The sequence below is a fragment of the Psammomys obesus genome, unplaced genomic scaffold (genome assembly GCF_907164565.1).
Source record: "Psammomys obesus unplaced genomic scaffold, mPsaObe1.curated_primary_1811, whole genome shotgun sequence".
Taxonomy (NCBI): domain Eukaryota; kingdom Metazoa; phylum Chordata; class Mammalia; order Rodentia; family Muridae; genus Psammomys; species Psammomys obesus.
In genome coordinates this window covers 66866850-66880855 of record NW_026585504.1, presented here as the reverse complement: position 1 = coordinate 66880855, position 14006 = coordinate 66866850, and the positions used below count along the sequence as shown (strand labels likewise).

Here is a 14006-nt window from a genome sequence, read left to right as displayed (position 1 = left end):
GGAACACAGTCATAACCCCGTCAAAATAAAAGAGAGAGAGCCCAAGTTCATCATGGTGTTTCACACCCTTCCTCCGGCACTTAGGGAGCAGAGGCAGGAGGATCTCTGAGAGTTCCAGGCGAATCAGTACTACACAGACCCTGTCTTTAAATTAAAATAAGACAAAAAGAGGAAGTTTGGGGAAACGCGGGGGAGACACTTTATTAATGGCGTGAAGTCAGCGCACGAGGTGGGTAGGTCAAGCGTCCACACAGCAAGGAGAGCCCTGAGAACAGGTAGCTAACACCCACTTCCGGGAGCCACGCGCGGCTCCCCTGGGCGGGAGAGAAGGAGGAGTTAGCGACGGCGCGCGAGAGCTCCGAGGTCGGTCTCGCGATATTTCTGAGTCCGAGGCACCACGCGTAATCTGGGTGCTGGGAGCCAGGGCTGGGAGGGAGACGGTTTTTAGCCCGTCCTACGGAAGCCTGCGAGGGAGGGTGGTGTCCACTCCCCAAGTCCAGTGTCCTGATGCCCAGCGCCAACGCCAGCCGTAAGGGTCAGGAGAAGCCGCGGGAGATCGTGGACGCGGCGGAAGTGGGTTTCCTCCTCCCGGGCCGGGAGCGCGCTGAGGGCGGGCGTGGGGCGACCGGGGCGCGCTTGGTACCCGTGTCCACACTTGCCAGCAGGCCGCGGCCCAGGTCTCCCGAGGCCCCACAGGGCCACGGCTGGGCGCGCGGCCCGAACGACGTGGACTGTTGGGCTTGGGAACCGTGACCTGGAGGAAACAGGCTTCGGGGATGGCATGGGGGATCGGGGGAACGTGCCGGGCTCAGCCGGAAGTAGCTGGGCGGGGGTCACTCGAGCCTTCCTAGTTTATCACGTCCCGCACGTAACACATCACTCCAGTCCCCGCAAAGTTTTGATAAAGCACTACTAATCGATAGCCTCTTAGCCCTCCTAATGTTCTGGCAAGTAACGACAGCCCTCAGCAAAACTGGCTTCCCGAGTATGTAATGACTTTTCCTTGTGACAGCTGCGAACACATGCTATCTTCATTTCCTTTCTCAGTGACCCGGTGAGGTAGGTAATGCAGTTCAGAGATAATCCTCAGTGACCCTTTAGCACTTTCCAGAAATCAAAGTGTGAAACCCTTCAAGTCAGGTGTATCAAAAGGGATTCTTTGTAAGCTCACTGTGTTATGTTTTGTTTAAAAAAAAAGTTTTCCAAAACTACCTTGCAAAAATCTAAGGAAATTATTTGTGTATGTTGTTATGTCTCGTAAATTATCAGTGCACCCTCGTAAGTAGTATACGTAGAAGGTAGAATATAGTACAGGGTAAACATTGTGAGAGAGTTCTATAAGAAAGAGCTTCTCATCATTTTAGAGGTCAAGTAAGATTAAATAAGTGTAGCTCATAGCCTGACCTTAGGCTCTGTGCCTAACTTTACAACGTGAAATCGATAATATTGCCATTGTCAAACTCACGTAAACTGTTATCATGAGGCCGGGTTTTAGAAATAGGAAGCAGGTGAATTTTCTGATCGTGTTTTACAAAAGGAAAGTTGTTATCTGAAGCTCCAGTGTCTAACATTGAACATCTGGTGCTCAGAAACCTTACCCAAAGCATTGGTTCTCTTTGAACATTTCTTCCTGTAATAGGAAGTTAATAAAACTGTAGGACTTCACCCTACTCCCTTCACAGGAAAAATTTATACCTCTCTTTTGAAGTAGATTAATTTCCTTTTTGAATAAAGGAGTTAAGATGCATTTTATGCATGTGTAAGTTACACTTGAGAATGCTGTTATGCATGATACATCCATGCATATATAATAAGTGTATAACCAGAACTTGATGCTTTTTCGTATATAACCAGAACTTGATGCTTTTTTGTATGTAGTAAGCACATACATAAGTGAACAAATCTCCGTCTTTTTAAATGGCTGAGTTCAAATTAACATGTTTTTGAAAATTAATACAAATTTTATTTATAGCTCTACATGCTTGTATTTATGTGTTTAAATTAAAAGTCATTAAAAAACCTCCTTTTTCTAGGATTATGCTAAAGAGAGATATGGGATATTGTCTATGATACAATCACAAGAAAAACCAGGTTAGTATCTTCTTTCTATTTCTAGGAGAACACTTCATGAAGTTTAAATTGGAATAACTTTGAATAGTTTAAATATCATTCATTACCCAATAGGTGTTACTACACTCTGTAAACATTGTCAGCTTGGAGTTTCTCATCTGGAAAGTAATATATTTCTTTTCTAATTTTTTTTTTAGACAGTCTTGTAAATTGTGCCACTTATGGCTGTTTTTACTTAATACCCAAACTTAAGAGTGATTTCTTAAGATAACTTAAGAATGTTATTGCATAACACTATTTTTACTGGTCCTGATCTCTGTGTAGCTGAGAATGACCTTTAACTTCTCTCTATGCCTCTTGAGTGCTGATTTAACAAGTGTGCACCACCACTCACAACTAGATCTTCGCATTTTCAAGTCTGCCTTCCAAGTGTTTGTTTGTTGAGAAAGGGTTTCTCTATGTGACCCTGGCATTCTCTTTGTAGACCAAGCTGGTCTCAAATTCACGGAGATCTGCCTGTCTCCGGCTCCGAATGCCAGGATCAAAGGTGTGTGTCACCACTGCCCAGCCAAACCTCAGGCTGCTTTCTTCTGTCTGTGTGTCTTTCCTGGGTTTGCACAGTAGATGCAGAAGTCTTATTCCTGTGCTGGCCTGTGAACCATAGTGTTGTCCTGTGAACCACATTTCTCCATAGCTGCGTCTTGGCCTTTGAGACTGATCTAGTTAGATGAAGTGGATAGCATACATTTATAACTTGATTTTTAGAACATACTCAAAGGTATTATTCGTGATGATATTGTCATTTATTGCTGTTTTCACTTACTGTTCAAACTTTACCCTAATCAAATTAGTATATGTTTAAAGCAATAAGAATGATTCTGAATGTTTTTTCGTAACACTATGTTTTCATTTGGAATACTCTAGACATCTAGTATTTTGTTTAGTGTTAGTACATAATGGTTAGCGTTTATCTGCTACCACTAGGTTTACATACTAACTCTAGGAAACCAGGTATGAGATGCGGCAGGCACAGTCGGAGCAGGGGTTCTCAGTCACCCAATGCAGTGACCCTTTATACAGTTCCTCATGTTGTAGTGACCCCAACCATAACATTCTCTTCATTGCTACTCCATATCTTTAATGTCACCGCTGATAGGAATCCTAATGTAAATACTTGATATGCAGGATATCTGATTATGCAGTCCTGAAAGAGTGATTCAACCCCAAAGAGGTCTTGACCTGCTATGTTACAGACTAGAGCATGTTTAGTACTTTCTTTTTCTACCACTTGAGTCAGCTTCCCTTGGGATATTGCCTCATTCTCTCCTGTGAACTCAGGCTAGTGGGAAAGTGTTAACTGCAGCCCACACCTATACTGCCTCCACCTGAGGCAGGGAATCTCAAGAGCCTTTCCCAGCATTTATATGTGAGTTCTAATCATGCTTCACTGGAAGGATATTCCACAGTTATCAGCCTGGCTAGCCTGTTCACCTCCTGTGGCCATTTTCACAGCATGAACACAAATCATTCTGTTAGCTGTAGCCAAGTCAGGTGAGGAGACATTGTATTTGGCCATTTAAAGGCATTGAAATATTCAGCAGATTTGCAGTGTGAAATGGTCCTGACTACGGTATAGACTATATTAGAAGGAGACTAGTTCGCCTATTGTTGTAGTTTATGCAGTAGATAATAGTGGCATGATTTAAGGTAGTGGCAGTAGTGGCGATGAATATAGAGAACTATATTTAAGAAATACAGTTCATAAAGGAGACAAATTGCATAGAGGAAAAACCCCTTTATCAAAGAGAATTACCAAAGTGATACTCAAAGGTTTTAAGCTGTCTGGCAGACAAGTAGTTAACGACTGTAAGTCTGAATTTTAAAATTGCTTTCCTGTGTATTACAGATAGAGTTTTGGTTCGAGTTAAGGACCTAACAGTACAAAAAGCTGATGACATTGTTTGGGTCCGTGCAAGAGTTCACACAAGCAGAGCAAAAGGTAAGATTGTCTTAGTGCTTATAGCTCTTTGTTTTGTTTTGTTTTTTTGAGACAGGGTTTCTCTGTGTATGTAGACTAGGCTGGCCTTGAACTCATAGAGATCTGCCTGCCTCTGCTTCTCTGCTTTGTCGAGTGCTGGGATTACAGGTATGCGCCACTGTACCCGGGTTGTGCTTTTTGGTTTTTGGGGTTTTGTCTGTTTGTGTGTTTTTATTTTTTTGGTTAATGTGTGTACACTTTTTAAAAATCTTAATGTATATAAGTGTTTAGCTTGCGTGTATGAGTGCAGGCGCCTGCAGAGTCCAGAAGAGGGCATTGGTTCTCGTGGGGTTGGAATTACAGGGGTTTGTAAATGCCTAATGTTGGTGCTGGGAACAGAACTCGGGTCCTGGAAATGGAGCACAGCCCTGAGTAAAAGCAGTAGATAAGCCTAACTTCTAATCAGTCTATTTGTACCCTGTTCATATGTTATGTTCTAACAGTTGTAATTATTTATGTAAGAGAATATCAGCAGAAACTTAGGGTTGTTTAAATCTCAAGTTTTATGGAATAATAGCCTTGGCCTACTCTTCAGCATTTTCTAAAAATTTAATGACATTTATATTTGTTATAACTTTGCATCTTCCTGCTTTTCAAATTTAATCATGCCTGTAGATATGTAAAGTAGGCAGAACAGCCATTTCTATTTCACTTCATAAAGAAGGATAAAGCTGCCTACCCAGCCTCATAGTAATTGGTAGAATAGGAACAGAATTCAAAACACTAAAACAGCTTTTTAAAAAAAAACTAATTTAATACTTATTTATTTATGCATTTTATGTGTATGAGTGCATGTATGCCTGCATGACAGAACCAGGGCATCAGATCCCGTTATGGATGGTTGTAAGCTAGCATGTGGTTGTTGGGAATTGAACTCAGGACCTCTAGAAGAGGAGCCAGTGCTCTTAACCTCTGAGCCATCTCTCTAGTCCCAAGCTAAGACATCTTTGTCTCTTCAGAAGAGTTTATTTAATGTGTGTTACAGCATTTATTTGTCTGTTCTAATATCAAAATTTTAGGTAAATGAGTTTTGATGAGCTTTGAGAAGTACACTGATATTTTTAAATTGGTGAACATTTGGGCCATTTATTCTATCAACAGATAATTACATTGTAATCTACTGTCTTTTTTTTAGACTGAGAATCTACTTTATTGTGTGTATTTGTGTGAGTACGTACAGATGAATACTGGGTTACAAGTGTGAGCCATTGTGGCTAGCTCGGGTACATGTTTTCTTTTTACTTTTTTGTTTTGTTTTGGAGGCAGGGTTTTTCCAGATAGTCCTGACTGCCTGAAACTCTGTGTAGACCAGGTTAGCCTTGAACTCACAGAGATCCACCTGCCTCTGCCTCCCTGAGCAATGAGACAAAGGCATGTGCCACTATGCCTAGCTGGTTAATTTTATTTTTAATGGTGTGTTTTTGGGTACAGGTGCCCTTAGAGGCCAGAGGCATTAGAATCTCAGAAACCGAATTTCACGTAGTTTTAAGTGGATGTGGATGCTGGCAAAGGAACACTCAAATGAGCATCGCTCCAGCTTCTGTTCAGCTGTTTAAACACATCAGCAAAGCTGAGATCTGTGATCCCTGTAAAATAGGGATTCCGCTTTGAGACCAGCCTGGGCATGTTGGCTGTGTCGGAAAAAAGAAAGTTTGAAATGATAATTTGAAATTGTTTTAAGATAACCCTGATATTTTTTCTTCTATGCTGATAGCAACATTTAGTTTTATGTCAGTTAAGTATCTTCTGTATATGTGTCTGTGTAAGTTTCTGTTCACTCTTGACAGAGGCCAAAAGAAGGCACCAGCTGCTCTCTCTCACTGCTCTCTTGAGATAGGATGGCTCACACTTTCTCAGCTGGTCTAGAAGCAGCCACACCTTACTAATTCTTCTGTCTATAGTAGTCCTAATTTGTATTCTTCATCATAAAAATGATAGCTTGTTCACATACTCAGGTAACATGGAACTAAGTAAGAAATTAAGTAGGAAATCAACCATAAATACTTCTGTCTGATTTTCATGAGCCTGAGTGTGGCATATGTTTGAGTCAACAGTTTTATAATACTCAGTTTTACAACTCACACGTGCATCTTTCCATGTCTGTTCGTGCAGGTATTCACTGAGTGATTTATTGTGTATTGTTTGTAGTGCTGGGGCTCAAGTACACACACACAAATCCGTTACTGTTGCTTTTTAACTTTGCGCAGAAGGATAGTGTGCACTGCTCCTGGTTCTCCCTGTGGAAGGCCGTGCCTTAGAACCTTAAACTAAGCATATCATGGTCCTCAGTGTCACTGCCAGGGCCAGAGAAAGAACAGCTGTGTTTGTTAGCACATGGCAAGAACTCGGTCTCATAAGTACTGATGGAGATAGTTGGGTGGACAGTTCTTTGCCAAAACACCAGTATTGACTTTTCTGTTCTGGGTTTTCAGAATCCTTCTGAGCAGACTATTTAGAAACACTTTAACAGAGAAAACTTGGACATGGTAGCACTGGAGTTAAATGTAGATTGTTGTGTTAATGAAGCCTACAAACATGGAGTGATAATAGAGCTTTTGTTCCTTTTTTTTTTTTTTTTCTTAAGATTTATTATTTATACAGTACTCTGCCTGCAGGCCAGAAAAGGACATCAGATCACATTATAGATGGTTGTAAGCTACCATGTGGTTGCTGGGAATTGAACTCTGGAAGAGCAGCCAGTGCTCTTAACCTCAGAGTCATCTCCATCCCCAAGCTTTCATTCTTCTATGTGAATAGTGATTGATGTGTTGAATGTCTTTATCATTATGACTTTTTCCATATTTAATTTCCTTAACATACATCCTAAGAAATGTACTTATTGAGCCCAGTGGTAGTGGCACATGCTTAAATCCCAGGACGGAGGTGGCAGAGACAGGCAGAGCTTTTTGAGTTCAAGGCCAGCCTGGTGTACAGAGTGAGTTCCAGGACAGCCAAAGCTACACAAAGAAAACTAAAAAATAATTATATCATGCCCATTGCCAGACTGCCCTTCATTAGCATCGGTCAAGTTTACTTTTATCCAGTTACCGTGGGATGCTTTTTAGTTTACTGAGCATTTAATATTCTATTTTTAAGAATTTGCTCATGTAGCTGGGCGCAGTGGCACATGCCTGTAATCTCATCACTTTGGTTTGCAGAGGCAGGAAGCTCTCTGTGAGTTTGAGGCCAGCCTGATCTACAAAGCCAGTCCAGAACAGCCAGGGCAACACAGAAACCCTGCTCACAACAACAACAACAAAAAAAAAGAGTTTGCTCATGTGAAAAGTAAATAGTCTTTACTTCAACCTCTCTTACCCTTAGTCAGTAGCATCTTGTTTCTTATAATGAACTTTTGTTTGTTTGTTTGTTTACTGTTTTTCAATACAGGGTTTCTCTGTTCATTCCTGGAACTCACTTTATAGACCAGGCTGGCTTTGAACTCAGAGATCCATACCACTTCCTCCCAAGTGCAAGGAATGGCCTGCCTTACAATGCCCAGCTGACTTAACTTTCTTTTTCTTTCATGTTGTCTGTGGTTTTATTTTGGTGTTTTTTTGTTTGTTTGTTTTGTTGTTGTTTTTGGTAGGGGGCAATTCAATGTTCTTATCTCATAAATCTTTTAAGAACTTTATATATATATTAGTCCTATTAACCATTATTCAGATCCCCTAGAACTGGAGTTATGGTTTTGAGCTGCCACATGCGTGGTGGGGCTCAAACTTGGATTCTCTGAAAAATCAGGCAGTGATCTTCACTGCTGAGCTGTTTGTCCAGCCCCTGTTCTGTCATTTTAAAGATAGGCTTTTTTCCCTTATTGTATAATTTAGTACTCAGTTTCATTGTTTACTGTTGTTCTTTTTGGAGCAAGCAGTACTCTACCAGTGAGGTACTTTGTCCCTCTTTGTTTTTTGTTTGTTTTGGTTGCTTGGGGGCTTTGCCGGGGTGGGGGGAGGAGTTCCAAGACAGGGTTTCTCTGAGTAGCCTGGGCTGTCCTGGGCTTGCTTTGTAAATCAAGCTGGTCTCAAACTCACAGAAAACTGACTGCCTTCGCCTCCCTGAGTGCTGGGATTACAGGTGTGTGCCACCTTGCCCGTCTGGCTGGGGCTTTTTTTGTTTGATTGGCTTTTGTTACTGTTTTTGGAGATAGGAATCTCATGTAGCCTCAGAGGCCTCAACCATGTGACTGGTTCTTGATCACCTCTAAAGTTTTGGGATTGTAGGTGTCTACCACTCTGCCCAACTTTATTCTGTTTTTTCCTCTTTGCTGGATTTTGTTTAGTCTCTCTGTAGCCCTGTTCTTAGTTCTTGGGGTTCATAGATGTGGAAACTTCTGTGCTGGTCTGTTCTGTATACTCTAGGATTAGAATATAGTATGCCAGGGACTATTCTCACTGCTTCAGTTTCTCCTTCCTGGTCTGTGGCCTTTTTTGTTGTTTTCTAGTTTTTTTGTTTTTAGTAGAAGAGATTTGCCTTTTAGGATTACATGTGATAAATTAAGGGATGCTAACATTTTTCTCTTTTTTTAATACTTTGCCCCTTCATGGTTTCTCTTCAATAGCAGATGTGTCAGATCTTGGGATGTTTGTTTCCGTCTGTGTTAAACTACCAGACTTTCCCATGTTCTCCCTACTCTGTCTGCTGAACCCCACCCCCAAGGGTGGCATCTTGATTGTGTTTTCTTTTTAGCCCTGCCTTTCCTTCTGTGCCTAGTCTGTGATTGATTGTGGTTTTTTTTTTTTTTTTTTTTTTTTTGTCTATCTAGAAAGAACTGCTCAGTGAGTAAAGTGCTTCCTGCCTTAGCAAAAGGTCCTGAGTTCAGATCCCTAGAACCTGTCCTTAAAAGCTGCCACTGTGGTATGCATCTGTAACTTCAGCCCTGAGGTGAGGGAGGTGAAGACAGATGGGTTCCTCCAAGCTTGCTGGCTAGCCAGTATAGTCAAAATGGCAGGCTTCAGGTTCAGACTGTCTCAAAAATAAAAGATGGAGGGCCAGCCAGATGGCTTGATTGGTGAGAGCCTTACTACCTGAGTTAAATCCTGGGAATCCACATGACAGGAGAGAACCAACTCCTACATATGTATTGGAGGTAGGGTGTATTGAGGAAAGACATCCTGATAGCAGCCCCTGGTCTCCACTTGTGTCTGCATAGGCAAGCACGCCAGCCCACACATATGTGCATACTCCATAGACATTTTTAAAATCTTGCCTCATAGATGTTGGCCTGAGTCTGCCCCCAGGGTGCTGAGATTAAAGGTATGTACCACCAGGCCCAGCCTATAAAACAATAGGAAGAGCAGAATTCCCTGTAATTTCCTCAGCTGATACTAGCCACATTTTGGTGTTTCGTTCCCCAGGATACAATCAATCTTAACATGCTTCTTTTTTATGTAATTAAAAAATTATATGTATGAGTGTTTGCATACATATATGTGCACCCATGGGTATAGTGTTTGGGGTCAACAAAAAGGTTGTTGGGTCCCCTGGAACTGGAGGTACAGAGAACTGTGAGCTGCCGTGTGGGTATTGAGAACTGAACCTGGGTTCTTAGCAAGGTAGCAAGTTCACTTAACTGCTGAACCATCTCTCCAGCCCCTTATTATACTGATAAACGAAGCAAAGTTGGAACTCTGTGTATGATTTGGTCACTGTGTTCATGTAAATGTCTACTGGCTGTCTTCATATTCTTAGCATCCACCTGCAAAGTAGGAATGCTCTGCAGTCCTCAAATAAGCTGCTAATATTAGAAATACTGTTAAATAAATAAGTTAAGAGTTAACATTAAGGAGCTTTGCTTTGACTTTAAGTGTGTAATCCTCAAAATTACTAATCTTTTAATGTTTTTTGGTTTTTCAAAACAGGGTTTCTCTGTGTAACAGAGCCTTAGCTGTCCTGATAACTCTTTCTGTAGACCAAGCTGGCCTCGAACTCACAGAGTTCTAGAGTGCTGGCATTAAAGACATGTGCCACCACCAGCCAGCAAATTATAAATCTTTATTATTTAAAAAAAAAAAAAAACTTTCAAGAAGTAGTCTAGGCTTCATTTTGCAGATGAAGAACAGAGACCTACAGTGGTTTAATAGTTTTCCTGTGAGACCACTTTGTAGAAGTGATAGGCTATGATCCCTGACCTTCTGATCAAAGTCTTGCCAGATGGTGGTGGCCCGCACCTTTAATCCCAGACCCATCCCTAGGCCACAGAGTGAGTTCCTGGACAGCCAGGGCTACACAGAAACCCTGACTTGGAAAATTCACCTACTCACCCAAGCAAACAAGCAAAAGAACAGGTTTCACAGTCTTTATCAGACCATTGTAAGCTCCATAGACTTCTGCATTCACTCAGGGTCTTTTTGTGCTGCTGTTGTGCTGTATTTTATTGCTGGATAGCTTTATAGTGCCAAGAAATGGGCTGCTTCTGTCTGAACTACTGCAGGAGCTAAATAAAGCGTTTCCTCTCAGCCTGCGCTGGGCTGTATAAGCACACCATATTCCACATCTTCCTACTTTGATCTAAGTAGTTCTGTAGGGCTGTACTTAGATAATGTCATTGTGATCATGTACAAGTTTTGGGGTAATTTTTATCATCCAGTACCTTAAATGCCTTTGAATTTGTTTAGTTTTGGTTGAATCATATTGTAAAGCAAGAAGAAAAAGTAGTGTCTTTTTTTCATGATAAAAATCTGTCAGTTTTGTGACTGCATAGTCAATAAATTAGATCTCGATATTTTGCTTGCAACCTGCCTTTTTTAATTCTTAAAATTTTTATTTGTTTTTGTTTTGTAGTTGTGTAGACCAGGCTGGTGTCAAACTCAAAGATATCTGCCTGCCTCTGTCAACACAGTGCTGAGATCAAGGCACACACCACTATACCTGGCTACCCTATCTTTTTAAAATCATGATTGCACTCTGGTTCGCATTTTAAAATACTGTGTGTTGAAAGTGGTACCTGTCTGCTGCCTTTTTGTTTGTTTGATTGGTTGGTTGGTTGGTTGGTTTGGGGGAAGGCTAACTCTTAACATGAAAGAATAGAAAAAGCATACTATTGTGACGTTTTATAAGTCAGTCTGATGAGAAAAGTAGTCTTGGAAAGATTAATTCATTTTTTAGGAGGAAATAGTTTTCTAGAATTTGATCAGAGACTTAAATTGTTTTGGAGAGAGGGATGGATGGCACGAAGATGCACAAGTAATGCTTTTCAGGCTGAGTAAGAGATGACGGCTGTCTATGAAAGGACGCGAGGCCAGAGCATGCGAAAATAAGACTCTTAGAGGACTCTTGCAAATGACATTTTACTGACAAGAGTAAAATGGCTTGAAGTTTTGAAATGTGGGACGATTGCAAAGGACAAGGGACTGGGGAAATGGACGCGAAAGGAGCTAGCCTGTTAGTGTTTGTGTTCTCTAAAATGCCCTTTGGCAGAAAGGCCTCTGTAGGTGGACCGCCCCAAAGAGCACTTGTATTCTGACTAGTAAGCACTTCATTAACACTTTCCTGATTGCATGATTGATGTTTCCATGGTAGTTAGTTCAGGGTCTTTGCCTGTAGAATATAGAACCGATTGGTTTAATGGTGAAAGTCACCTGAAATAACTTGTAATTTGTTAAACGTTACAGACTAATCTTTAGATTTGTGTGTCTGTCTGTAAATCTTTGATTTACTTATGTTCTCAAAAGAAACCTGTCAAATGCATTTTGTGTTACTCATAGAAAGTGGTGTTAAAACTTGTCATTTGAGTGTGGGTATTTTGGCTTTGGAAGCTGATAGATGAAAATGTAAATACACCTGATGGGTATATAAATTTTTACCTAATCTTAAAGTAGAGAAGCATCTTCATTTGTAAAACCTGAAGTCATATGTTCCTGACAGACCGTGGTCTTTCTGTCTTCTGCAGGGAAGCAGTGCTTCTTAGTCCTGAGGCAGCAGCAGTTTAATGTCCAGGCTCTTGTGGCAGTGGGAGACCATGCGAGCAAGCAGATGGTTAAATTTGCTGCCAAGTAAGTAAGCAATTATATCCTGTTGTCAGAATAAACAATGGTGGGAACCAAGACTCCCAGGAGTTTGGACCATTTTCATACATTAACATCAATGCTTCGTTTGTTTAAAAATGTAGTTATTTAAATTGTCAGTTCAGTGTTGCTTGAATACATTAAACTCACAAAGGAGAAAATATGGAGCACAGGCTTGTGATTCATTTAGAACTGCTGAAGCTGCACTCTTCACAGACAAGTCACATTACTTTCAAGTAGAGCAACAAAAAGCCTGGCATCCTCAACAGGGCACAGCAACTTGATTTTGCTGTGTTTGTTGAGCTTTGTTTCCTCCCTCCCCCCCACCTACTTTGAGATTTGCATAATGAGCAACAAGTTTTCTAACTAATAAAAGTACGTAAAATAAGTCAGTGTTTTTGTAGCTGATTTTCTTATGAAGGAAGTCGTACTTCTATTAATAACTTTTAATTTTGACACCAAAGAGTCTAGGGAGAAAAGAGATAAACCTTGCTTTTTCCCTAGCTGCAACGGAATTGCTGCCTGGCTCAGAGCTCTGTAGAAGCACATTGTTGTTTGGCTTCCAAGAAGCAGGGCATTGAGATAGGAAAGAAGGGCCGTGGGTGCTCTGACTCTAAGGGGAGGAGAGTTTTGTGTGCGGTTCATGATGTGACTGTTTTCTTGGCATGTTCTTCTTTTAGTAATCCCATGATACTGATTAAAGGAGTCATGGCAAATGCATGGATAGGTCTTTACTTGTTGTTGCTGTTGTTGTAGACAGGGATTCTCTGTGTAGCCCTGGCTGTCCTGATCTTGAGATGTAGACCAGGCTGGCCTTGAACTCACAGAGATCCATCTGCCTCTGCCATTCCCTACTCCCCAGTGCTGGGATTACAGTCATGTGCCACCACTGCCACTTCCGGCTTGGTCTTTACATTGTAAGTAATAAATTTCACAATGTAGGTGTTTTTAAAATAAGTTAAATCTAAAGTTAATAATTTTTCCCCCAGACAGTGTTTCTTTGTGTAGCCTTGGCTGATCTGGACTCCCTTTGTAGACCAGGCTGGCCTGGAACTCACAGAGACTCGCCTGTCGTTGCCTCCCAAGTGCTGGGATTAAAGGCCTGCACCACCATGCCTGGCCCCCTGTTTTTTTATTTATTGTTTTTAAGTTTTTGTTCTTTAGATGTAGGCTTTCTAAATTTTTTAAATTTATTTTTATAGTTATATGTGTTTATGTGTTGCTTATGTGTATGTATGCCATGGTGTGTGCCTGGTGCCAAGAGGCTAGAAGAGGCCATCAGACCCTCTGAAACTGGAGTTCAGATGGTTACGAACAGCCATGTGTGGGTTCTGGGAACTGAACCTGAGTCCTCTGCAAAATAGCAAGTACTCTTTACCACTGAGCCATATCTCCAATCCCTAGATGTTTGTCTTCAAAGACAAGTTAGTGCATATGGAATCTTGAATTCTAGAATTGGAAAGAATCTAACAAGTGATCTAGTATAGTGTCTGACTTTCCCTGGCCCCAAGGCAGTGAAGTGCTAAACAGCTGAGTTTGGTTTAGAGATTTACTTAGATCAGTTTTATCCTGTGTTTTAACGTTTTCAGCACCATGAATATCCTAACTCGCTGGTAAATTTAGTAGTTTTAGTTCTATTGGTGTGGTAGCCCTACCTCTTCCTTGGTTGTAGACCCGCTGTCAGAGACCCACTGTAGTCATCTTTCTGCTCATGAAGTTTGTTTTCATAGGCTTATTTGTGCTTGTGAAATACTTTTTTTCACCCACATCTGGAGGTCAGTTTATATCCACACCTAAATAAATGTCTGGTCCCTAGTAATAAGCTGTATCTCCATAGAAAACTTTCTGTACAGTAAAAAGGATGGCCGTGGAAACCACAGATGTACATGCTAAAT

The 14006-nt window shown here is 41.1% G+C and overlaps 1 protein-coding gene across 3 annotated transcripts in view; it reads left to right on the top strand.

The window, feature by feature from the left end:
* Positions 1-383: 383 nt before the first annotated feature.
* Positions 384-14006, top strand: part of Dars1 (aspartyl-tRNA synthetase 1) — a 51553-nt gene continuing 37930 nt past the window's right edge. For 2 of the 3 annotated variants that reach the window (XM_055602269.1, XM_055602261.1), the window contains exons 1-4: positions 384-573; positions 2034-2091; positions 3977-4069; positions 11997-12099. In XM_055602269.1, the coding sequence (XP_055458244.1) occupies positions 508-573; positions 2034-2091; positions 3977-4069; positions 11997-12099 (320 nt within the window). In that variant the 5' untranslated portion in view covers positions 384-507. Of the gene's footprint in view, positions 574-1040; positions 1060-2033; positions 2092-3976; positions 4070-11996; positions 12100-14006 lie in introns of those variants that run through there. The other variant, XM_055602277.1, reaches the window with a different exon arrangement.